This window comes from Chrysemys picta, chromosome 6, assembly GCF_011386835.1.
Source record: "Chrysemys picta bellii isolate R12L10 chromosome 6, ASM1138683v2, whole genome shotgun sequence".
NCBI lineage: Eukaryota > Metazoa > Chordata > Testudines > Emydidae > Chrysemys > Chrysemys picta.
In genome coordinates, this window is record NC_088796.1 from 76,002,227 (window position 1) to 76,028,800 (window position 26,574).

The 26,574-nt window shown below is 40.4% G+C and overlaps 1 protein-coding gene across 4 annotated transcripts in view; it reads left to right on the plus strand.

Moving 5' to 3' along the window:
- The window catches only part of SRFBP1 (serum response factor binding protein 1), a 124,220-nt gene that overhangs the window by 23,981 nt on the left and 73,665 nt on the right, over positions 1-26,574 (plus strand). For 3 of the 4 annotated variants that reach the window (XM_065599267.1, XM_065599266.1, XM_065599269.1), the window contains exons 2-3: positions 16,986-17,074; positions 18,586-18,658. In XM_065599267.1, coding sequence (XP_065455339.1) covers positions 16,986-17,074; positions 18,586-18,658 — 162 coding nt within the window. The remainder of the gene's footprint in view (positions 1-16,985; positions 17,075-18,585; positions 18,659-26,574) is intronic. The other variant, XM_065599268.1, reaches the window with a different exon arrangement.

Genomic DNA, 26,574 nt, shown 5'->3' on the forward strand with positions numbered 1-26,574 from the left:
TGTCCCCTCTCAGTCTTCTCTTTTCCAAACTAAACAAACCCAGTTCTTTCAGCCTTCCTTCATAGGTCATGTTCTCAAAACCTTTAATCATTCTTGTTGCTCTTCTTTGGACCCTTTCCAATTTCTCCACATCTTTTTTAAAATGCGGCACCCAGAACTGGACACAATACTCCAGCTGAGGCCTAACCAGAGCAGAGTAGAGCGGAAGAATGACTTCTCGTGTCTTGCTCACAACACACCTGTTAATGCATCCCAGAATCATGTTTGCTTTTTTTGCAACAGCATCACACTGTTGACTCATATTTAGCTTGTGGTCCACTATAACCCCTAGATCCCTTTCTGCCGTACTCCTTCCTAGACAGTCTTTTCCCATTCTGTATGTGTGAAATTGATTTTTCCTTCCTAAGTGGAGCACTTTGCATTTGTCTTTGTTAAACTTCATCCTGTTTAACTCAGACCATTTCTCCAATTTGTCCAGATCATTTTGAATTATGACCCTGTCCTCCAAAGTAGTTGCAATCCCTCCCAGTTTGGTATCATCCGCAAACTTAATAAGCGTACTTTCTATGCCAATATCTAAGTTGTTGATGAAGATATTGAACAGAGCCGGTCCCAAAACAGACCCCTGCGGTACCCCACTCGTTACGCCTTTCCAGCAGGCTTGGGAACCATTAACAACAACTCTCTGAGTACGGTTATCCAGCCAGTTATGCACCCACCTTATAGTAGCCCCATCTAATTTGTATTTGCCTAGTTTATCGATAAGAATATCATGCGAGACCGTATCAAATGCCTTACTAAAGTCTAGGTATACCACATCCACCGCTTCACCCTTATCCACAAGGCTCGTTATCCTATCAAAGCAAGCTATCAGATTGGTTTGACATGATTTGTTTTTCACAAATCCATGCTGGCTGTTCCCTATCACCTTACCACCTTCCAAGTGTTTGCAGATGATTTCCTTAATTACTTGCTCCATTATCTTCCCTGGCACAGAAGTTAAACTAACTGGTCTGTAGTTACCTGGGTTGTTTTTATTTCCCTTTTTATAGATGGGCACTATATTTGCCCTTTTCCAGTCTTCTGGAATCTCTCCCGTCTCCCATGACTTTCCAAAGATAATAGCTAGAGGCTCAGATACCTCCTCTATTAGCTCCTTGAGTATTCTAGGATGCATTTCATCAGGCCCGGGTGACTTGCAGGCATCTAACTTTTTTAAGTGATTTTTAACTTGTTCTTTTTTTATTTTATCCACTAAACCTATCCCCTTCCCATTAGTATTCACTATGTTAGGCATTCCTTCAGACTTCTCGGTGAAGACCGAAACAAAGAAGCCATTAAGCATCTCTGCCATTTCCAAGTTTCCTGTTACTGTTTCTCCCTCTTCACTAAGCAGTGGGCCTACCCTGTCTTTGGTCTTCCTCTTGCTTCTAATGTATTGATAAAAAGTCTTCTTGTTTCCTTTTATTCCCGTAGCTAGTTTGAGCTCATTTTGTGCCTTTGCCTTTCTAATCTTGCCCCTGCATTCCTGTGTTGTTTGCCTATATTCATCCTTTGTAATCTGTCCTAGTTTCCATTTTTTATATGACTCCTTTTTATTTTTTAGATCATGCAAGATCTTGTGGTTAAGCCAAGGTGGTCTTTTGCCACATTTTCTATCTTTCCTAACCAGCGGAATAGCTTGCTTTTGGGCCCTTAATAGTGTCCCTTTGAAAAACTGCCAACTCTCCTCAGTTGTTTTTCCCCTCAGTCTTGATTCCCATGGGACCTTACCTATCAGCTCTCTGAGCTTCCCAAAATCTGCCTTCCTGAAATCCATTGTCTCTATTTTGCTCTTCTCCCTTCTACCCTTCCTTAGAATTGCAAACTCTATGATTTCATGATCACTTTCACCCAGGCTGCCTTCTACTTTCACATTCTCAACGAGTTCCTCCCTATTTGTTAAAATCAAGTCTAGAACAGCTTCCCCCCTAGTAGCTTTTTCAACCTTCTGAAATAAAAAGTTGTCTCCAATGCAGTCCAAGAATTTGTTGGATAGTCTGTGCCCCGCTGTGTTATTTTCCCAACATATATCCGGATAGTTGAAGTCCCCCATCACCACCAAATCTTGGGCTTTGGATGATTTTGTTAGTTGCTTGAAAAAAGCCTCATCCACCTCTTCCACCTGGTTAGGTGGCCTGTAGTAGACTCCTAGCATGACATCTCCCTTGTTTTTTGCCCCTTTAAGCCTAACCCAGAGACTCTCAACACTTCCGTCTCCTATGTCCATCTCTACCTCAGTCCAAGTGTGTACATTTTTAATATATAAGGCAACACCTCCTCCCTTTTTCCCCTGTCTATCCTTCCTGAGCAAGCTGTACCCATCCACACCAACATTCCAATCATGTGTATTATCCCACCAAGTTTCAGTGATGCCAACAATGTCATAGTTGTATTTATTTATTAGCACTTCCAGTTCTTCCTGCTTATTCCCCATACTTCTCGCATTTGTATATAGGCATCTAAGATACTGGTTTGATCTTTCCTCCCAGTTTTGTCCTGACTCTCCTTTCTCTCTGCCAATATAGCCCACACTCCCTCTTGTTTCCGACCCATCTCCCAGGTCTCCATATTCCTCACTTACCTGTGGGCTTTGCTCACCTGTCCCCGTCGAACCTAGTTTAAAGCCCTCCTCACTAGGTTAGCCAGTCTGTGTCCGAATAGGGTCTTTCCTCTCCTCGAAAGGTGAACGCCATCTCTGCCTAGCAGTCCTTCCTCGAATAGCATCCCGTGGTCTAGAAAGCCAAAGCCCTCCTGGCGACACCATCTTCGCAGCCAGGCATTCACCTCCATGATGCATCTGTCTCTGCCCGAGCCCCTACCTTTGACAGGAAGAATTGAAGAGAATACCACCTGCGCTCCAAACTCCTTCACCCGTACTCCCAGAGCCCTGTAGTCACTCTTGATCCGCTCAGTGTCACACCGCGCAGTATCATTTGTGCCCACATGGATGAGTAGCATGGGGTAGTAGTCAGAGGGCTGGATAATGCTCGACAATGCCTCCGTAACGTCTCGGATACGGGCCCCCGGCAGGCAGCATACCTCCCGAGATGAAATGTCAGCGCCTCTGTCCCCCTCAGCAGAGTCTCCGACCACCACTACCCTACGTTTCCTATTCGCAGTGGTGGCAGCAGACCTTCCAGCCTTAGGGGTACGAGGCTTCTCCTCCTTCACTGTAGGGAGTGATTCCTTCTTTCCTGTATCAAGAAGAGCATAACGGTTACCTATAACCACGGCAGGAGGGTTCGGAGCAAGGGTGGAGCACTGCCTGCTGCCAGAAGTAACCAGCTGCCAGTGTCCACCCTGAGCCATCTCCTCCTCCACCAGTGGTGTATCAGCAGTCCTGTGTACTGGGACAGCTACCTCAGCTGTCTCCACATGGACACTGTCGAGGAATTGCTCGTGGATACGGATGCTCCTCAACCTAGCCACCTCCTCCTGTAGCTCTCCCACCTGCTGCCTGAGAGATTCCACCAGCAGGCACCTCTCACATTGGATGGTCCCCCCAGCCTGGATATCAGTAAGTGGAAATTGCAAGTTACAGTCTTTGCAAAACCACACCAGGATCTGGGTAGAGGCATCCATGCTCAGGCACTCTGTCTGGCTACAGGCACAGGTGGAGGAGACAGTAGCAGTGCTAGCACAGGTGTTGCGGGTCTTCCTAACCATCGTAAGCCTCCCTCTGTCAAACTCCCGTCTGCAGCCCCCTGTCAGCTGAAAGGGTTGTTTAAGCAAAAAGTTATGAATGTAGTTGCTTATAAGTATTAAGGGGAATCAAGAGAAATCAGATGGAACTGGCAAGGGATCCTCGCCCCCTTCCTGCTCCCCTTCCAAACTCCCTTGCGAAACTCCCTGTTAGCAGCCCCTGGTCGCAAAGCTCCCTGGTCGCTTGTGCGCTGCTTTATAAAGCCCTGGCCTGTATGAATGCCCCGCCCACTGATGAAGGCTCAGCCACTTACCAGAGGCTTCTAGCTTTCAAACCTTCCTTTGAAGCTCACAGCTTCCAACTGCCAGCCACAGCACACGGTCCTTCAAACAACCAAAACAAACAAACAGACTGACAAACACAAGCTCAGCACACAGCAAGTAACCCTCAAACACAAACAAACACACACTACAGACAGTCACTTACCCCAAAAGGATGCTGTATTGCTCCTCCTTCACCTGGAGAACTCCCTTGCGAAACTCCCTGTTAGCAGCCCCTGGTCGCAAAGCTCCCTGGTTCCTTGTGCGTTGCTTTATAAAATGATTTTATATGATTCTTGTATGCAAAATTAGCTGCTGCTTGTACACAGCAAAAGAATAAAAAGCTCTGATTTTTATAATGTCTTTTTGGAATCTTATCCAGATCATCTAGTACCTGTATTTCAATGTTTTAGAACAGACTACGCATAGCTAGTCTTGGGAGAATATGTGAGCATTATTTATTTTTGTCCCTGAACCATCCAGTTGGTTAACTGTTGCAGAATGCATCTGACACTGTAGTTGAAAATATAGACCTGTACCTTTCTTGCTACATCTCCCAAATCTTTAGTCATATTCTCCTAGATTAAAAAAAAATTGTCTGAATGTTCGCTTAATTTGGAGATGAACTCCCTCTACAAACTTTAAAATTAGCCCCAAATGCAGCCCCCAAAACAAGCCCCAAATGCAGCCAAGCATAACATTTTATTCTGATGTAATATTCTTTTGAGAACATTTCCACCACAGTCGAGGTCCTTGAAATTTGTGGGCTTAAAAAAAGACTCATGAGAGGAGCAGTGGCCTTCTATATTATCTATGAATGTCTTTCTGTGCCTATATCTGGGATTCAGTTATCATTAATGCATATGTGGAGCTATGCTTTGGGTTTTTTTGTTTTTTTCGGGTATCAGCCAGGCAAGTGGAAGGATTTTAACAAATAAATAAATAATAATTTAAATATAGATAAATAAAGGATTTTTTTGGTCTCCCTTATCCAGAAGTTCCCCACTTCTCATCAAGAAACCAGCAAAGTATCGTTTGTGGAAATTGCCAACTTTGTTTAAATTGTACAGGTAATTTCTCAAATAACAAGAAAGAAATAGGGAAGTGTGCGCGTTATATGCAGTGACACTTTCTTCTCTTCTGTCATGCATTTGTTTTGCTTCATACTATGTAAAAGCAAATGCTACTTGTCCTGTAAAACTGGGCGGTGCAGCAGTCTTGATCAGAGGCTAGTTTTGGTAAGCACATCACTAAGTTCAGTCATGTTAACCAAGATGAAAATATATAATGCTAAATAACTTCCGAATCCTCAGACCCAACCTCAAAGAGCAAGTTTAATAACTCTGCTTCTACTTCAGGGAAAAGATGTTAGAGCTGTGAATATTTTGTGGGTATCAGACCTAGGGGACAACATGTGCAATGAGTCTAAAGAATTCTCCCCAGCCTCTATTATGCTTGGTCACAGTAATGAAAATGGTAAATCTTTTACAGGATCCTAATTGATAAAGGCTTTGAGTAAGACAGTAAAAAATGTATAACTCTCACAATAAGAAGTGAAGGAAAAAGAAGAATCTCAACTGTCTGACTTCTACACGGTACTTGCAAAATTTAGATGGTAGTGTGAGTTAGAATGATAGAGGTGAAGGATTACATGGCAGAGAAGTGGCTAAATCCCTTGTTCATTAACTGGGTCTAATATTTGGGTTTTCTTGGAAGTTATAGAATTTTTTTTTAAGAAAGTAACTTTTGATGGGGATGGAGTATGGTGAACTCTACTGAAGTACACTTTTCAATTTGATCTCTTTAACAGTTTTTTGTTTAAGAATTTAAATTGGGTGGCAGTATAAGGCCAAAAGGAAGGAAGCCTTGTCCTAACAGATCTTACGAGGCCTACCAAAGTGGAGTTCCCCTCCTGCAGACTTTGGACGGTACACAAGAGAGGTGTGGTGTGATGGGAGTTGTATATGGATGGAATATATATGCTATGTAGTGGAAGGAGAGGGAGGCAGATCTTTATCCATTTGAGATACTTCAAGCACTGACACCCTGATTCAGCAAAATACTTCAGCATATGCCTAATTTTAAGCATGTGAGTACTCCCATAGCTACCCAATATAATTATAGAGTGTTATATGTTTCTTCATATTGATATCTGACCACTGAAATGGCAGAGAGCTGAAAAAGTACTCTGTTTAGGATTAAAATGCAGTTAAGCACACTATTTATTTTTTTGTTCTGCAATAATATTGTATACAGTATTTGCAGGATCAAAGCATGACTGAACTGTCTAGTTTTTTTCCCCCTGACAGCTTGGGCACCAGCACTTCTGAGAAACTACTAAATGCTGGGAAGGCATTCCTACTGCTGGCATGCAAGTGGACATGTCATATACACCTCTACCTTGATATAACGCTGTCCTCGGGAGCCAAAAAATCTTACTGCGTTATAGGTGAAACCGCATTATATTGAACTTGCTTTGATCCACCAGAGTGCGCAGCACCCTCCCCTCCCCCCCCCCCCCCGACACGACTTTACCGCGTTATATCCAAATTCGTGTTATATTGGGTCGCGTTATATCGAGGTAGCGGTGTATTTCACTTTCTCTTCTAAAGTTCCATTATCCAATAATGACACTACAGAACACTACAAAATAGATTTTCCCAGGCTTGGACCATAACCATGGGGCTGTTTTGACCATTTTAACCTATCAGCATAATAAAGCTACAGTGGTGATTAAACTTACTGTACTGATTAAGCTTCTTATAATTATTGCAAATGCAAATTATATCTAAAGTCAGATTTGTTACTTACTCTGAAAAAGAACAAATTAGCAATGTTTCTTCTTTCTGTTTCTTTCTATAGAAAAGAAATATGATCCAGTGATTTAAACACAGGACTAGGAGTCCAGTGATGTGGATTTTATCCTGTCTGGTCCATAGAATTACTGTGAGACCATAGCTTTTATACCTCAGTTTTTTCATCTTCAAAATTAGGGATATTTATGTACTTAACTGTGGTTCAGAATTAGTTCATTGGTATTTTGTAAAGTGCTTTGCCCTCTTCTAATGAAATATACTCTAGAAGTGCAAGATGTTATGATTATTTTAGTATCGATAAACCCACTATATATGAATCTGACATACTTGAATGCATTTGCAAGATTATTTGTTTAAATGCAAAATACAGAACTCTGATTCATCTGTTATCACTGATCCAAATATTTAAGTTGCGAATAAATATATTGTAAAGCATACATATGTATATGCTTAGTTTTAGTTGTAATTGATATGTATTGGGTGAGATCCTTACTCCTGTCCAGTCCCCTTTACACTGCTCCAGACCTTTTACCCAACATAAAGGGCCCTAAAAGCCAGGTATTGGCTGAGATGGTCATCAGCCTACCTTCTAAAACAGTGGTTCTCTACCAGGGGTACACATACTCCTCGGGGTATATGCAGAGGTCTTCCATGGGGTCTAGTTATTTGCTTAGTTTTACAACAGGCTACATAAAAAGCACTAGCGAAGTCTGTACTAACTAAAATTTCATACAATGATGTTTATACTGTTCTATATACTATACATTGAAATATAAGTACAATATTTATATTCCAATCAATTTATTTTATAATTATATGGTGAAAATGAGAACGTAAGCAATTTTTCAGTAGTAATATGGTGTGACACTGTTGTATTTTTATGTCTGATATTGTAAGCAAGTAGTTTTTAAATTAGGTGAAACTTGGGGGTATGCAAGACAAATCAGCCTCCTGAAAGGGGTACAGTAGTCTGGAAAGGTTGAGAGCCATTGTTCTAAAACACCCTTGCAAGAAATGGCATAGGGAGTATGTCGAGGGCATGGCTCCGGCATACAGTACTGCAGAGATTCTGGGTAGCATTGCAACCTGTGGAGCAACACAAGAAGCTGTTGTAATTTAGACAGCAGTAAGAGTCTAAATTTCATAGTCAATAAATTATAAGGTCAGAAGGCATCACTGTGATCTCCAGTCCCTGGAATAGCCCAGAATCAGGAGGGTGCAAAGAGGGCTTGAAGCCACCATAGCTGTGCCCTTCTCCTGGGCTGTGAGTTCTGTGCTGTATCTCCAAGAGACACAGCATAGAGTTGCATGCATTATTTCTGGCAAGATTCCTAGTGATGACTTGTTAAATGTGTTGACATAGCTTTTGCTACGCTAGTGTTTATTACACATTTGTTTTTAAAGACACTAAAACTGGTTTTCTTTCCACGATGACTTCTCAAGTTTGTTTTTTTATATCTAAGCCAACTAGACAGCACCATTCTGCAATGAATGGCAGAGCTGTCTTGGCGGAAGGAGAGCCCCACCATTCCCATCCTGCATTGCAAACAATTCTTGGTCATTCTTTCCACTGGTAGCCACGTAGTCTGTGGACTTCCAGCCACTCTAGATTGTAATTTTCCAGGGCTGCTGTTGACAGAGGAAATTATTTGGTTTGAGGTTTACCTCTGGACTATAATTAGTCTCTTCTGATTTTTGTTTGTATTTTTATATCTATGTGGAAGGAACTCCCCATCACCAAGTTTCAGGGGCTACTAAGTCTGGGGAGTTCTGATACATGGTCATGAGCCTACCTCACACCGCAGTCATTTTAGAGGCTTCATTGAAAAGGGCTTCCACTTCCTTTACTGCTTGGCCTTCTGAAACATTAGAGTCCTGCTTGGCTATAGACCCTATTTAAAAAAGAAGACTCTTTCCCACCTGAGCAGTTAGCCAAGGAAGAACCATCTATCCCATTTTTGGATGTCAGAACTCGCTGAACATTGCTACAAATAATAAAAGATGATAATGAGGCGCTCCAGTCGTGACCAGGACCCCATTGTGCTACGCACTGTACAAACGCAGAACAAAAAGACAGTCTCTGTTTCAAAGAGCTGGTCATTTTCATGGGAATAACTTCAAGAGGACTTCCAAGAGCCCAATTCACACATACCATCCATTGAGAAAGAAACAGCCACAGGTTGGTTACTTCGATATTTTGTGGCTGCTGGATAGCGGATACCTCTCCTTGTTCTTGCTGTCATCCACCTACAGAACTTTATAATTGGCTGGCAGCTGAAGAAGTTGATTTTTTTGGCGCAGTTGGTCCCTCAAAAACATGCTCCATCTGCATTAAATGTTCCTAGAAAAATACATTACAAAGCATGTTGGAGAGGAAACTAAATGTATATGTTTGGTTATATAATGACTAGCTGTGCTTTTTAAATTAGTGTATGCTTTATTCAAAGAATAATCTTGGTTTTTTATTATAGTGTGTGGATTTTTTTTTCTGCAGTGTTAAAGAACCACTATTAAAGCTTCCTATGAAATAAGACATACTAATTTTTTCTCTTCGTTTAAGACGTTCTAAATGATCTTGGGCTTAAATGTTTTCCAGCGTGTGTTCAACTTTACAGACTGCAGTTGTCGAAACAGAGCTAGATGTGCAATGTCATGAACTCCAAGGAAATAGTTTTCTCTGTAGTTATTTAATTACATCAAGTCGTCTTTGTACATGGTTCCTTTTTAGGGGCAAGAGAAAGGTAATAATTGCTCAGAGCATCTATCACATCAGTTTCCGTTTGTCCTCAATGCTCATTTTGAAAAAGTACAACTTTGCAAGACTTTTTAAAGACAGACTTCCTGTTTGTACAGTTGTTGGATGAAGGGTGTTTCCCGGCATGAAAATTTCTGAATAGTAAATTATTACAGTTCTCCCAGACTTCACATTCATGACCAGTTGGTTTCAAGGTGCGAACACACTTTTGCTTTGCGGTAAACCTTTTAAGAACCTGTAGTTTATTCAGCATGTGCAGTGGTATACGGATGTTCCTGCATTAGAACTTCTACTATTAAATTAAAATTGAAATGGGATCTGTACTATTACCTTGTGAGAAAAATGTGTTTCACATTGTGAATGTAGTGAGTTGAGTACACATAGTCAATAAAAGCCAAACTGAAATATTTTACCCTTTTACCATTGAAACTTTAATCAGAACACAAATAATCTTTATTTTTTTTTAACTTGGTTAGTTACACCTGACTTCTAATATTTACAAACTTCTATCTATCTAGAAAAATCTGAATAATTCAGTTACTTTGTACTTTCACCAATTTTTACTATCGTATATCATTGAAGCCTGGATGCAAATTTCTCAAATGTCCCTTATTTTGAAGGGTGTCATTTGTTTTAGTCCCAGTTACTTACATTCTGCACAAATTTGGTGTCCTTTCACTTTTATTGTTGACAGCTGTTTAAATTAGAAACAAGAATTGTGAAACTCAGATAATAGTTGGTAATGTTGGGTTGAATCCCACAGCATTTTAAGTTTCCTCCACTCTTGATTGTTTTTTATTTGTGTCCCTAATTTTGAGTCTGTCATTCTGTGTCCCCCATATTTGGGCAGTGGCAGTTTGGGAGGTATGCCTGCATAGTTTACACTCTAGAATATTTTAACTGGGCACTTTGTGAGGAGCTGGCAAATCTGTAATTCTCCTAGTGTGTGTGCACAATATAGCCATTAATTACATGATGACATACCAGTTATTTGATAACACAGTATGTTTTCTACAACCGTAGATGCATATAGCATTTTGTATCTTTTCCTGCTTGCATATTTATGCTATTTTTATTATCATAGTAGCCCACTATCTTTCATGCAGACTTTTAAAACTCTCCTCTCTAAACTGCATTTCCAGAATTAGGTCACAAATCTTCAAATACTTATTCACATGCTTAACTTTACACATGTGATTAATATCCTTGACCTCATTAGGACTACTAAACCTAAGCACATGCGTATTTGCAGAAAAGAGCTCTTGGTCATGAGCCATATATAAACTCTCTCCTTTGGTTTCAACCAGCAGCAGAGTTGTCTTTCAGTACAATTCAGAGGCTTGGGCTCTTAACTATGATGGCATCTTAGTTACAATCTTAAATCACATACATAGGTCAGCAAATCTTTACTTGGTATCATACTTAATCTATAGTATGTTGTGTAAGTACCATTTGCTATGCACTACTTTTGTGGTCTCTGTTCTACATATCTCCTTTCAAATGGTGAAAATATCTTATTTCTAACCATAAGAGATCAGACCTTAAACTGTCTTTGGTCCAGGACTGACTACTACCCAACAGGGCCTTGTGACTGTAATTTTGAAATGGTAATTTCACATGGGGGATACTTTTCTTCACCGTGTTGCTCATTGGAAAGGGAAGTGGCTCTTGAAAGCTTTTCAGAGGTTTGGAGTGTTAGTATTCCTGATGGAGATTTATTAATGGTGAGACTGAGGTTGTCAGTAGGATGTGATAAATACAGTTTAGCACATGGTGGGACAGATCCCCACATGAGTCAGGAAGATGTTACAGCTCCCCTGGACACCATCATCCTCAACCCAGCACACCTATAAGGTTTGTCAGGCCTGGAGATGGGTGGGTCCTGGAAAGGGAGGGAGCCCTGCTTAATGTAAGTTGACACTATAAAGGAGCAGGACTGCAACTCCAAGCTAGAGCCTTGAAACCTTGAAACCTGACAGAACCCAACTACAAGTGTCAGGGTTGGGTTGAGTTGAAAACAACCCAATACTCTCAGGCTTGGGTTGAGTCAGGTAGTCTCTGATAACCGTTTCCTGCCCATGAGATCAGTGCAGTGGCAGTTGTGTGCCTCGTTACTGTTGACCACTGTTACCTCCCTGCGCTGTGTGTGCTGCGAAGTGAATGTGCCAACAAGTCACAGTGCACCTCACTCTGCAGCACACACAATGCAGTTGTGGTATCTGGCAGAAACCAGGCACGCAGCTGCTGATGCCATGGGCAGGAGGGAGCTGAATCTGGATCACAGGCATGATCACAGGGAAGCCCCTGCAGGCTGAGCCCCAATTCTGAGTGGCAGCATTGGTGCTGCCACAGATTTGGGTGGGGGGCGGGGGAGGGGAGGAGAAATGGTCTGGAGATGGGGAAATCAGACTTTCTTCAGGTATGCAGCTCTGGACTGGGAGAGGGAGTGCCTGGCTTGCAGGTTTGGGAGAGTGAGGCTGGGGGTAATTTGCCCTACTGGCTCCACAGAGAAAACAAAGAAATGGAGCCAGGCTGGTGGTTAGACCCTTGCAACTTGACCTGAACCCGACAGGACACAACTACAAGTGTCCGGTTGGGACAAGTATAAAAACAACCCAACATGCTCATGCTTGGTTGGAGTTTGAACTGTCTGTGCTCTGGGCTTTACAATTAGGCCAGAGCAAACCTCTTCTCAAAGCTCCCCGGCCCTGGAAGAAGGGGTGGCTGACTGGAGAGATGGCTTGAGAGCCTTGGTCATCCAGGCCCACTTGGAAAGGGGAAGGGCTGGTACTCCTTCCCCCTCTTCCCACTTTTGGCTTCCTGAAAGTTTAGGACCCTTCTTGTGCGCTGCGGAAACATATTGACTCTTTCTTTGGACTATTATAACTCCCCTTGCAAAGGACAGAGACTCTGAATGGCACAGCCAAAGGGATGTGCCCCAGGGTCCAAGACAGTAGCAGTGCCCATCCTTTACCTATGGGGACACTAAAAGGTGTAGCCTGCTACAAATACTAGAGAATATAGGCGTTGACTTCCCAACCCTGACACTGGGGTAAATTAGAGGGAAATTAAAAGTCCGTACACGAGAGAGACAGAGCACCCAAGCAGAATTGGTCCTGAGCAGTGGTACGAGTCACTGACAGAGAGCCAGAGATAGCAGGCAACCCAGCAACAGCAATTCCAGCAGCAACTGTTGCAACAGTGCACCACTCAACAAGAGCTGCAGACAACCCAACAGCAGCAGCTGCTATGCAAGATGGTGAGCCAGCAGAAAGACTTGCAATAAAACCTGCTGTAACAGCTACTGTTGGAGCTAGTCTGGGCAGCCATGGATCTGATGACTGGGGCCGTGAGCCCAGGGCCAGTGTTTCCATCAGTGCCCTTTGTGGTGCTGTAAACCAGGTGCCAGATCATGCCAAGTCTGTAGGCATCAGCTGATCACTGACAAACTCATAACTGGAAATCAAACCATCTTACCTGTATGTTATTCAAAATAAGTATTAGTCTTTTATCAGAATGTATTTAGTGTTTAGACTCTAATGCATATAACAATTTACAAGCATTTCATAATCTCACTTGTAATGTCTGTATTCCATGCCAAGAAAATATGTAAGTTTTGCTTATAGCTTTGAAAATGTTGGCTCTAAACTTGTGAACCTAGGTATGGGAATCATCACCTCCGCCTGTTCAGGAGGCCTGTCAAAATTAAACTGGCAATTAACGAACATTGCAATACAAAGATTAGTGAATGACCCAGTCACACCTTGGAAATGCTACATTCAAGGGAGCTCATCTCATGGGCTGGAAGGCTTAAAGATAAAATGGGCAAAAGTAAATTTTTCATCTCTTTGCTGTTTGAACTATCACAGGGCTAGAGACACTAAACTAAGGCAGAGATCCCCAGGGATTAGCCTTGGGTCCACCCTGAAAGACATTTTGAATTGAAAGATTACTATGTTTAGGAACCATAGATGGTAACTCATTTGCGTGTATATGCTTGCTTGCTTTAACCTGTAAATAACTCTCATATTTATTTTTCCTGGTTAATAAACCTTTAGTTAGCGTATTAAGGATTGGTTAGAAGCATTGTCTTTGGTGTGAGAACTGAAATATAAACTCATGTGACTGGCTCCCTGGGACTGGAAGTAACCTGGATATTTTGTGATCTTTGGTCCAACTTGCCTGGATGACAAGATAGACTGGAGAGCCTAGGGGACTGTGTTACTGGGTTGGTGAAATCTAATTACAGAGCATAGCACCAGTTTGGAGTGTCTGTCCTGAGGCAGGCACTCAATCATGAGCTACTCCATGAAAATTGCCTAGAAACTGCAGAGATGAGGGCAGAGGACAAAGTGGGGCTAATACGCCAACCCAGCCCGATATGAAGCCCAGGCAGAAGAGAACACACTCTGTTCATCAGGGACAAGTGCCCTCATCTTCAGCATCTCGTGATTTAGAATGACTGACTTTGGATGAGTCACAGCAACAAGCTAGGCAGGGCCTGGACAAAACCTAAAGAGTGTGGTTGGCGCCTTACACCGCTGTGATGAGGGAATAGTGTGAACTTAGATGCCAAACCACTAACAGACAAGGTTGATAGCAGGTGAGAGAATGGGCTCAGACCAAAACGTGGTTGCCTATTCTCATGTGGGCAGCAAGAACACTCCCAAAGAGAGTACCCCTTTATGGAATGTGAGTATCCCAAGGTTTGGACAGTGGAAAGCTGAGTGTGGAAGACCAGACCTGCCAAAGTAATGGTCCCTGTATGGATCAATGGGACAGAAGTGCAAGGTCGGTTGAACTCTGTATGTAGCCAGATCCTGGTGCAGACTCCCTTACCTGGGGCAGAAGGGACCCAGGGGAAATCATCTTCCTACAGTGCATTCACACTCATGTGAAGGCCTATTTCTGCAGATGCCTATGGCTATCTGTAAGATGACATATGGCTCTACCCTCGCTGTTGTCCTATCCTGGGATTAGCAGTACCTGTGGGAAATTATCCATGAGCCAAGAAAATTGGATACAGTGGCTGCTGAACCCAGTTCTAGTACCTGGGGAAGATCCTGGAATGATGGATCTAGCTGAGTTAAGAGAATTAGGCAACCCCCTTTAGGGAAGTTCATGATTCACAGGTCATACATCCAGGTTGTAGACAGGAGTGGTAGCCAGGGGATTGCTGTTGTCAGATTTAGGGAGCTTTGGCTCATGACCCAGATTTTGTCTGGGAGCAAAGAGAAGACTTGGTGCTGAGCAGGGCCTACAACTAAATTGCTGCTGTGAATGACAAGGTGGTAGAACCCCAACATTTGTGGATGTTGCCCCAATTTATACTCTGAGGAGAACTATATCACGTCGAACATGATAAATGCACAGGGAAGAAGGGTTCCTCGATTGTACCACTGGATGCTTCTGCAACTAGTACATGATATCAGTTGTACTGGGCAGGAGAAGACTTGCATAGACTTCTGAAAAGTTAATTCAGTCTACGTTTGATGCATACCTGATACCATGAGCTGTTGGAACATTTAGGGTCTGCCCCAGGTATATCCGTATTTTAGATCTTATATGCGAATATGCATAGGGAGTGTGCAAGTATTTAAGATTTTGTCTGTAGTTAAAAATAAAAACTCTGGGTACAATAAAGAGAGATTCCTCTATAGAATTTTAAGAAGGGCATGACAACTTGGCATACAGTACAAATTCTCTGGGCAGGAGTAAATTTTAGGATTTTTCTACAACTTTACCACAAATATAAAAATCAGACACGATTTTTGTTCTGTTTTCTCTTTCTCTCCACTTTGTGGATTTTAACACTGTTTTACTATTGATGATGGTAAATCACTCCAAAAAAGAAAGTTTTAGAAAATGTATTTGGAAAATGTATTGCTAAATAGTTTCAAATTTCTGTACAGTATTAATGTAAACAAATGGCCAGGTCATCAGTCAGCAATGAGATGCTATTATCATCCTACACCTCAAGTCCTTGTATTTTTATGAAAACACTAATTAAACTAAATTTAATGACAGTCCATATGTAAAAAACAACAAGGAGTCTGGTGGCACCTTAAAGACTAACAGATTTATTTGGGCATAAGCTTTCGGGGGTAAAAACCTCACTTCTTCAGATGTATAGAGTGAAAGTTACAGATGCAGGCATTACATACTGACACATGGAGAGCAGGGAGTTACTTCGCAAGTGGAGAACCAGTGCTGACAGGGCCAATTCAATCAGGGTGGATGTAGTCCACTCCCAACAATAGATGAGGAGGTGTCAATTCCAGGAGAGGAAAAGCTGCTTCTGTAATAAGCCAGCCACTGCAAGTCCCTATTCAAGCCCAGATTAATGGTGTTAAATTTGCAAATGAATTTTAGTTCTGCTGTTTCTCTTTGAAGTCTGTTTCTGAAGTTTTTTTGTTCAATGATTATGACTTTTAAAGAGATTGAAGTGTTCACTTACTGGCTTTTGTATGTTACCATTCCTGATATCCGATTTGTGTCCATTTATTCTTTTGTGGAGGGACTTTCCGGTTTGGCCAATGTACATCTGCCATTGGAAGGAAGCAGCTTTTCCTCTCCCGGAATTGACACCTCCTCATCTATTGTTGGGAGTGGACTACATCCACCCTGATTGAATTGGCCCTGTCAGCACTGGTTCTCCACTTGTGAAGTAACTCCCTGCTCTCCATGTGTCAGTATGTAATGCTTGCATATGTAACTTTCACTCTATGCATCTGAAGAAGTGAGGTTTTTACCCCCAAAAGCTTATGCCCAAATAAATCTGTTAGTTTTTAAGGTGCCACCAGACTCCTTGTTATTTTTGTAGATACAGACTAACACGGCTACCCCCTGATACTTGAGTCCATATGTAACAATGTGGTTTCATTTGTTTGTCTATTTGTTTGTTCTTGTAGAATTTAGAATGGCCTTTGACAGACGGTTTATTATTGAAGTGTTAGCTTTAGGGGCTTTTTAAAGAACATTTAAATTGTCAGTTAAAGGTAGTTTTGTTCCATATCGTGCTTTAACAGAAAAGTACAGGTACATTTTCAATGAGGGTGGGAATACAAAATGAATGCTCAAAATTCTAGGCCAGCCTGGTTCTAAGAATAATATTAAAATATGCCTTGGCTTTTTCATGTCTTGTTCCTGTTCAGACCTCAGACACATTTTTAGACTGTTGGTTTGTTTTCCTCCTCTGATTGATGTTTATGGAAGCAGTTTGAGTTTAACAGGAATCTGAATTCATTTGAACTAAGATTTTTGGTAAGCAGAGGAGTGAACTGTGTTCTCAAAATATTTTTCTGTTTATTGAATCAGTTTAAAAAAACAAAGGCATAACAGATACATTTGATTAGTTTCTGTACACAAGGATAAATAGCTTTCTAACATATTGTCCTCCTTTCAAATAGGTTGTGAAGATGAGAAAAGAGGTGAAGAAGGCCAGAGTTCTTACCATTCGCAGACTCACCAGACACATTGCAAAACTTAAGTTAAAAAAGTTAGTTTTAATATTAATATTCCTTTAATTTTTTTTAATTTTTAATGCTGCATTTATTTTAAATGACTTACATAAATATTGAATAAACTGTGGGGAAAAATGAGTGTCTACATAACATTATTTAACACACTACACATTTGAGGTGTGGGCAGTACATTAACTGGATAGTTAATACTTTTATTAAGAACACTGTTTTTAGAATGGGATTGGTCTTGAACTGTACTTTTATGAATGTGCATTATTAAGTGTGTAAGATGTAGTAAATCTTATTTATAGATTTGTGTCAACATTTTACTTATCTTAATATAGTCTAAGGTAATATGAATCTAAAGACAATTTCCCAAGCAGACTTGAAGTAAAGTTTTCAGAACTGCTTAAGTGACTTTCAGCCCAAGTCTCATTTTCAGAACTGGTTTAAACACTTGACCGAAGTAATTTTTAAAATGAGATTTAGACTAAATCACATAAGCATTTTAGAAAAGTTTATCCTTTTATGTTTTAGAACATCACTGTATTACAGAAAGCTTCAGCAGCTTCCTCAGTGCAAAGTTCAAAGTACTTCTGCAAATTTCAGTGCAAGGAGCACTTTTCAATATGCTTTGAACAAATAAGCACTTTTAATGTTTTTAATCAGTGTTAATGTAATTAATCTTTCACATGGGGCAAAGTGATTTGTGACACTGTTAATACTGGAGACCAATGGAAGACGACAAATCTACTGTTGTGTTTAAAATGTGAAGAATACAGTTGGTTTTTTTTAGACAGTTCACCCACTCTAGCAAATTTTGTAAGGTTTTTGGCAGTATCGTGGCCTCCATTACATATTTAAATTTTGTAATGAACATTTAATTTTATTGTAAATTTTACTCAGCAAAGTACCTCTTGCCATCTAAATTTTCAGGATTCTATCTTCAGCTAGCTCACTTTTTTGTTGTTGTTGTTGTTGTTGTTATTGTTCTTTAATCCCTATCATCTCTTAAGGTTTGATTATTATATCCTATCTAGGGTAATTGAAAACTTAATCATAATGTACTTACACAAATTTTAGAAGGAAACTTTCAGCCTAATAATCATTCTTGGCCTTGATTCATCTCTTATCTAGTTTGAGCAATCTTGACTTAGACTGTGCTAAACAATTTATAATGTTCTCTAGACACTACATTTAATTCAACAGTTCCCATAGAGGATGCAGCAGATTCTTCTGATTTTAAAAAGCAACATTTTGGCAAGGACTTATCAGATATATTACTACTTGCCATCACGTTTTTAGAATTATCATTGTATCTCTTGTGCATGCTAATTTCATCTGTAAAAGCTGGGGATGCATTGATGTTTCTGTGTCTAGTTGGTTGTTCTAAAAATTTACATTTAACATAAAATAGATGTGAACAGTAAAATAAAATTGTTTAGGTTGACTTTTGTGATTTATTTTGCTGCAAATAGTAACTTCCTTGTTGGGAAATGATTGCAAATCAGTGTGTTACCCAGCTAAACACAGTCTTTATCTACAGGGGTTCAGAAGATGTGGTACTAAAGAACCAAAGGCGAGCAGAGAGATTACTAGAAGAAATTCATGCCATGAAGGTAATGTCTTCATATACATATAGTTAATATTTAGTGTCACTTATTTTAGTAACAAAAACCTGGGCCTGTTTTCTTGGAATGTGAAATCATGCATAGGTCTGTTTTGACTGTAAATGTAACAGGGTGGAACATTAAGAATATTTGCATATTCCATTTTTGTTGCTATACCTGTCAAGGTGTTAAACTAATTTGACTGAGACTTGCCAAACTAAACTTGCATCTGTTCAGAAATGCTCCATTGCCTGAAGCTCTCACTGTAACAGTTACAAATATAGGAATTTAAATATTTGTGCTGTTCAGGGTGTAGATCTGTTGAAATTGAAGTTGCAGTGCACTGATGAGACATTGAATCAGATATATTTTCCCCTCTTTAGACAGGGTGTTTGTTAGCATAACTTTCAAGTAATTCATTTCTCTAACACTGAGACATGTAATTAAATGTCTGGTTGTCTGTTTTATAACAGAACTTTAAAACCACATTCAACTAATAATTATCCTAATGACAGGTTGACTCCCCCTTTACTCGATTTCATAAAGTCCTAATTTCAAGTACACTGTATGAAGAAATAAAAATATTTTCAAGGGTCAGCGAGAGCTCACCGGACGCTGCCGGAACCGCGACGCTTTCCAAGAAAGTGTCTTTCGTAAGCTTGATTTAGAACTCTGGAATCTTGGAGCAATTGCATTCTTGTTGCTCCTGTTCATCATTTCCAGAGCAACACTCAAGCATCATCTTTGCATAGAAAAAGTCTAGGGGGGTTGAGCCCCAGTCTGAGGGACTTCTCTCCTCAGCCTGCGTAATGAGTTTTGAATTTCTGCACGGAGACCCTCTGCCTATTCATCTCTCTGGAAATTATCGACATTCAATTGGATTAAAAAATAGCATGCCTTTTTGTACTGATTCTTTCTCCATTTCTGGGATCTGCATCTCATTATTGACCAACAATTAAATAATTTCCGTCTAGCCACTGTTATCCTGAATTTTTTTTCCTTCCCTTTCTGCTGGTGGCATGTGTGACTGGAAGACATCTTAGTGCTTAATTACCTGGGAGATCTGCTGATCAGCGCTGTCTCCATTCAACACAATGAGAGTTGTAAATGCTCAGCCGTTTTCAGGATCAGACCTTTAACATAAGGAAAGGTTCAGTAACTAGGCCTGGAAAGTGAATTTTCCCAAATGTGTTTTCATGGTATGTGTATTATACATGCGTGTTAAAAATTTCTATCCAAATGTACATTTTGTGTGCCCCATTTCTCTGCTTTGCATAACCAAACTAGTTTGGTGGAGGGGGTATTTTAGTTTTTCATTTAATTTTAAGAGAATTAAAGTTGCATGTCAGCATGCAAAAGTTCTAATATGGCCATGTTAGGCCTGAACTTTGTCGTTGTATATGTTAGTAGTTCTTCTTAAACCTTTTCTGTACCTGGACCTCTTCCCCTTCCCCTGCATCCACTCTTCGATCCAGCCAGGACCACCCAACCCCTCTCCCCTCCAATTTAACAACATGGGAAGAGTAGAGTAGTTGCAACACTTTGACACCAGATTATGTGCTAATTTTATTTCTCAGATAATACAATGGCAGACAATGAACTAATTTTACAGCCAGTATACCATGTTGGAGGATAATGTTATCCCATACCTAAAGAACAACAAATATTGTGCCATGTTACAGAGACTTAATTTTTTAAAAAATCATATATAAATAGTCATAGAGGCAAATAATGGTGAATATGTTGAAACCCAAGGATATTTTGCCACTTGTAGATAGGAAGAGCTTTTTTCATTTACAGCAAATTTGTTCATAGAGTAAGTTATATGACTGTGGTTTGGAACAGCATTTGTTATTGATGCTTATGCATCTTGGGGTTTTTTTGGTAATGCAGGAGAATTAAAGGACAAGTAATCGCTTTAAATAACAGTGAAACGTGTTTAGAGTCATTGCATTTCTCAAGCACAGGAATTAGGAATGTGTTTTATGTGGGAGATGACAGTGGTTAAAAATTCCAGCTACGTGGATGCAAGAACTGGGTTAATTGTTTGCAGGAGTTTTCAGAGCTATTGGAATAGAACAGTGTTTTTGGACTCTTCTGACTTCATTTCACCAGAACTGAATAAAACATTTATTTTAACGTTTCTCAAAAGAAGGAAGAAAAAGAAAAGAACAGTATGATCCTTGGTAGCCTTTCCTATAAGCGATTTACTTTATAGAAATAAAAAAATGGCAAACTGGAAAGATAGGTATATTTTTAAAATAGTCTTTGCCTTGTTTGAAGGTATTTTCCAAAAGGATTATGGTTTGACTTTGCAGAGTTTTTTATCCTGTTTTTTAAAAAGTGTAATATTTAATAATCTAGCTTTCTTTACACGCTATACTGTCTAAATGTTAAACTAATCAGAAAATAACCTCTCAATTTTTAAAACTTTTTAACAGAAATTAGTACTTAGTGTCCAATATTTAACATACCTGATAAAAAAAAGTAAAACAATCACATTTGCACATTGTGTGATTTGCATTATTAGCTATTTACTATCATTGATTGACTGTGCCTCTTAAAAAAAAAGAGTGCTTTTTGTTTTTTGTTTTTTTTTAAGACTGATTTTGTTTTCTTATCCCAAACTTATCTGATAGAGAATCTCTGTAGTGGAATTATAAAGGAAGGGTAAAGCCCTCCCCATGATCAATAAAGGGAGATGTGTGGGTTCTACTTGCTGGTAGTGAGCAGCAGTTAACTGGCCAGTTCTACTAACAGAGCAAGAAGATGGCACACAATAGAAATTCAGCCCTTTCAATTTTTTCAAAATATTGTTGGAAGCCAGTGAAGCAATATAATCTCTTTATCTAGTATCCTTCATACACAGTGTGAGAATCCTTTAGGGACTCAATTATAGGCTAAAAAGGAAGGTTTTAAGATGAGATTTAAAGACAGGAAAAAACTTAGGGTGTGTGTGCTCGGCAGAGAAATTAAAGAATGAGTATATGAACAAAGGCAAGGTCAAGAGAGGTATGAGCTGTAGTAATGCTCTGACGGTTATGAATACCAGATTTATAGGTAAAGTTGTTTGAGGGCATAACATGAGACTCCAGGATGATTTTAAGAGCATGAGCCTTGAGAAGAAAATTAAGATCTAAATTTGTGAAAGCCATAGAAGCAAGAGGAAGACCAAAGACAGGGTAGGCCCACTGCTTAGTGAAGAGGGAGAAACAGTAACAGGAAACTTGGAAATGGCGGAGATGCTTAATGACTTCTTTGTTTCGGTCTTCACCGAGAAGTCTGAAGGAATGCCTAACATAGTGAATGCTAATGGGGAGGGGGTAGGTTTAGCAGATAAAATAAAAAAAGAACAAGTTAAAAATCACTTAGAAAAGTTAGATGCCTGCAAGTCACCAGGGCCTGATGAAATGCATCCTAGAATACTCAAGGAGCTAATAGAGGAGGTATCTGAGCCTCTAGCTATTATCTTTGGAAAATCATGGCAGACGGGAGAGATTCCAGAAGACTGGAAAAGGGCAAATATAGTGCCCATCTATAAAAAGGGAAATAAAAACAATCCAGGAAACTACAAACCAGTTAGTTTAACTTCTGTGCCAGGGAAGATAATGGAGCAAGTAATTAAGGAAATCATCTGCAAACACTTGGAAGGTGGTAAGGTGATAGGGAACAGCCAGCATGGATTTGTGAAGAACAAATCATGTCAAACCAATCTGATAGCTTTCTTTGATAGGATAACGAGCCTTGTGGATAAGGGTGAAGCTGTGGATGTGGTATACCTAGACTTTAGTAAGGCATTTGATACAGTCTCGCATGATATTCTTATCGATAAACTAGGCAAATATAATTTAGATGGGGCTACTATAAGGTGGGTGCATAACTGGCTGGATAACCGTACTCAGAGAGTTGTTATTAATGGTTCCCAATCCTGCTGGAAAGGCATAACGAGTGGGGTACCTCAGGGGTCTGTTTTGGGACCGGCTCTGTTCAATATCTTCATCAACGACTTAGATATTGGCATAGAAAGTACGCTTATTAAGTTTGCGGATGATACCAAACTGGGAGGGATTGCAACTGCTTTGGAGGACAGGGTCATAATTCAAAATGATCTGGACAAATTGGAGAAATGGGCTGAGGTAAATAGGATGAAGTTTAACAAAGACAAATGCAAAGTGCTCCACTTAGGAAGGAAAAATCAGTTTCACACTTACAGAATGGGAAGAGACTGTCTAGGAAGGAGTACGTCAGAAAGGGATCTAGGGGTTATAGTGGACCACAAGCTAAATAGGAGTCAACAGTGTGATGCTGTTGCAAAAAAAGCAAACATGATTCTGGGATGTATTAACAGGTGTGTTGTGAGCAAGACACGAGAAGTCATTCTTCCGCTCTACTCTGCTCTGGTTAGGCCTAAGCTGGAGTATTGTGTCCCGTTCTGGGCACCGCATTTTAAAAAAGATGTGGAGAAATTGGAAAGGGTCCAGAGAAGAGCAACAAGAATGATTAAAGGTCTTGAGAACATGACCTATGAAGGAAGGCTGAAAGAATTGGGTTTGTTTAGTTTGGAAAAGAGAAGACTGAGAGGGGACATGATAGCAGTTTTCAGGTATTTAAAAGGGTGTCATAAGGAGGAGGGAGAAAACTTGTTCACCTTAGCCTCTAAGGATAGAACCAGAAGCAATGGGTTTAAACTGCAGCAAGGGAGGTCTACCCTGTTTCCCCGAAAATAAGACAGTGTCTTATATTAATTTTTGCTCCCAAAGATGCGCTAGGTCTTATTTTCAGGGGATGTCTTATTTTTCAATGAAGAAGAATACGGTACACATTGGTGGATGCCTTATTATCGGGGAGGTCTTATTATCGGGGGGATGCCTTATATTACAACGAGAGGCAAAACTGTAAGTAGGCCTTATTTTCGGAGGATGTCTTATTTTCGGGGAAACAGGGTAGGTTGGACATTAGGAAAAAGTTCCTAACTGTCAGGGTGGTTAAACACTGGAATAAATTGCCTAGGGAGGTTGTGGAATCTCCATCTCTGGAGATATTTAAGAGTAGGTTAGATAAATGTCTATCAGGGATGGTCTAGACGGTATTTGGTCCTGCCATGCGGGCAGGGGACTGGACTCGATGACCTCTCGAGGTCCCTTCCAGTCCTAGAATCTATGAATCTTTGAATAGTGCAGTCAATGACATGAGGAAGGAAAGGCCTGGAGGAAAGCTGCAGTTTTTGGAAATCTTCCTTTATAGGAAGATATTATTTATGCAGAGGGTTATTCAAAGTAGGTAGGCAGAGAGAAGATAATGGGAAATAAAGATGGAGTTAGTGGTTTTCCACACAGAAGTGATGTCCAAAGCTGAGGCTAACTATGAGCTAGAGGTTCCAAGGGAAAAGGGGACAAAAAATAAATAATGTGAGGGAAAATGGGAGACTTGTAGACTTTAAACCAAAAGAGTGCTAAACACATTCTCTTCTTGCAATAGAAAGAATGATCAATACCAAAAATCACACTTAGATTCAGTGAAGAAAGAAGTGATCAGAAGCAAGGTTTAGGTCATTAACTCATCTAATATAGGGAAATCTCAGAAGCATTACAAGTCTTGCTCGTTGCATTGTTTTCTTGGGTTTGTTTGGTGTTTTTGTTTTTCTCTATTTTTTTTTAAAGATTTTTTTTTCTAAAAGACTTATAATGTGAATTCTTGTAAAGTAGCTACTTGTTTGTTTGATCCTTTCAGCTTCTGTAGCCTAGGTTTCAGTCAACATCCCACTGTAAATAATTGTATTAGGCAAGAGCAGTGACTAATATTCCTTGTTGCTGTTTTGCTGTATTTTTCTTTTGTCTCACAGCATATGTTTCCAACAAAAATGTGCTATATATTTTGCTTCATATTAGGCATTGCAACATTCATAAAGTTAGTATGAAAGAATATTTTAAAGGCTTTTGAAAGAATAGTGTGAAGATTTAGAGCCAGGATGCTTTCAAAGGTTCATCTATACCTTCAGCTATAGGACGTTAAAAGTGTATTAGAAATTCCTAATATGACATCAATGTGTACAAGTTAAACTGCTTTGAACACCTGTATGGACACAGGCCTTAGGAGAATTAAGTTACAGCGAAGTAAGGCCATTTTACTCCTGAAAGAGAGCATCCATAATGGGATTTAACACACTTTAACTTAATGTACATTGACTTCACATCTTTAGGTGATTTACCTTAACTTTCCTCAGTATCCCTATTCAGTGTTTCTCAAATGTGGCTTTTTGTGCAGCCACAGGCTCCTGGGCGGGGGGGCAAAGCAGCAGCCCTTCCCCAGGGCTGTCAGCAAGGGTTGGGCCTTGCCTCCCTCTGGAACCGCAATCACCGGAGAAGCAGGCAGCCAGTGTAAGTTCCCCACTTTCCTGGGGGCAGTGGGGATTGGACTTCTGGCTTCAGCCCTGGGGTGAGGGGTGTTGGGCTCCGTCCCCCGGCCGCAGGGTTTCAGACTCCGGTTGCAGGGCCATGGACTGCAGCCCCAGTCCCCAGCCATGCAGCATTGGGTGCCGGCCCCACACTCACCCACACACTTCTCCCCCCAACCCCCCCATTGCTCTTGATCCCCACTGTGTTGTCCGGCCCCAGGCGTCAGTCATGCGGGTGCAGGGCTCCAGTCCCCAGGCTCTGGCTTCAGGTCACCACCACCCCATTTCCCTGGCCCCCCGCTGCCTTGCTCAGCCCCCCCCTACATCCTGCCACCATCCCTGATCCCCATTGCTTGCCTCCCTACCCACCTCCCCATGCAGGGCTTAATTTGTGTCCTAGCTTACCAGAGCTGAGTAAATCTGTTGTGAAAAGTGATATTTGTTAATATCATTTTTTTGCTGCCTCCCAGCTAGCTAGCAAGTTTGCTACTATGAAAACTGATATTTACAAACATATAAATATCACTTTTCACAGAAGCAGATTTACTAACTAACTAGTCTTAAAAGCAACCAAAAAAGCAAAAGAAACAATAACAAAAAAGACAAGAACATGCAAAGCACATTTTGTTTTTGTTCTGTTTAGGTCTAGTAAAGAATAGAGACAACTGGATGTTGTTTTTATTTTTGAGTCTGTAAAAAACCCTACATGAATAAATTACTATGATTTGGACATGTATAGAAAAACAAATAAATATGCACATAAAGTTAGTTAAGTATTTTAGGAAAAATTGTCAGTGGCCACCAGCAAGAGTTGGTGGCCACACTTTGAGGCCACCAAAAATTTGTTGAGAACCCTGCATGTAGACAAGCCCTTAGACATTCAAGGGCTGATACATATGATAAATATACAAGGTTGTAGATTTATCTCCCAAAGAACCCCATCATCAGTATCCTGTAAAAGTAGGCTGAATGAAGCAATTGAGATTATATTGAAAGAACAATCCTATATTTGCAGTTTTACAGACAAGATAGCTTAGTACATCTTTTCACTATCAAATTTCTAGGATTCTTCCCTCCCCCCCCCCCCCCCCGAGTTTAACCCATCTTCCCCCGAAACCATTCCTCTCTTCCCTCTCACGTAGAATTCTCCATTTATACAGTTGCTTAAAGTACCTGTATAAGAAGAAAAGTATAGGCAGTATAAGAAGAAAAGCTCAGTGTAAGTGCTAAAGCTCATCTCTCTCATCAACAGAAGTTGGTCCAATAAAAGATATTACCTCACCCACCTTATCTCCCTAATATCATGGGACCAATGTGGCTATAACAGGGGTAGGCAAACCATTGCACGCGTGCTGATTTTCAGCGGCACTCTCACTGCCCGGGTCCTGGCCACCGGTCCAGGAGGCTCTGCATTTTAATTTAATTTTAAATGAAGCTTCTTAAACATTTTAAAAACCTTATTTACTTTACATACAACAATAGTTTAGTTATATATTATAGACTTATAGGAAGAGACCTTCTAAAAACGTTA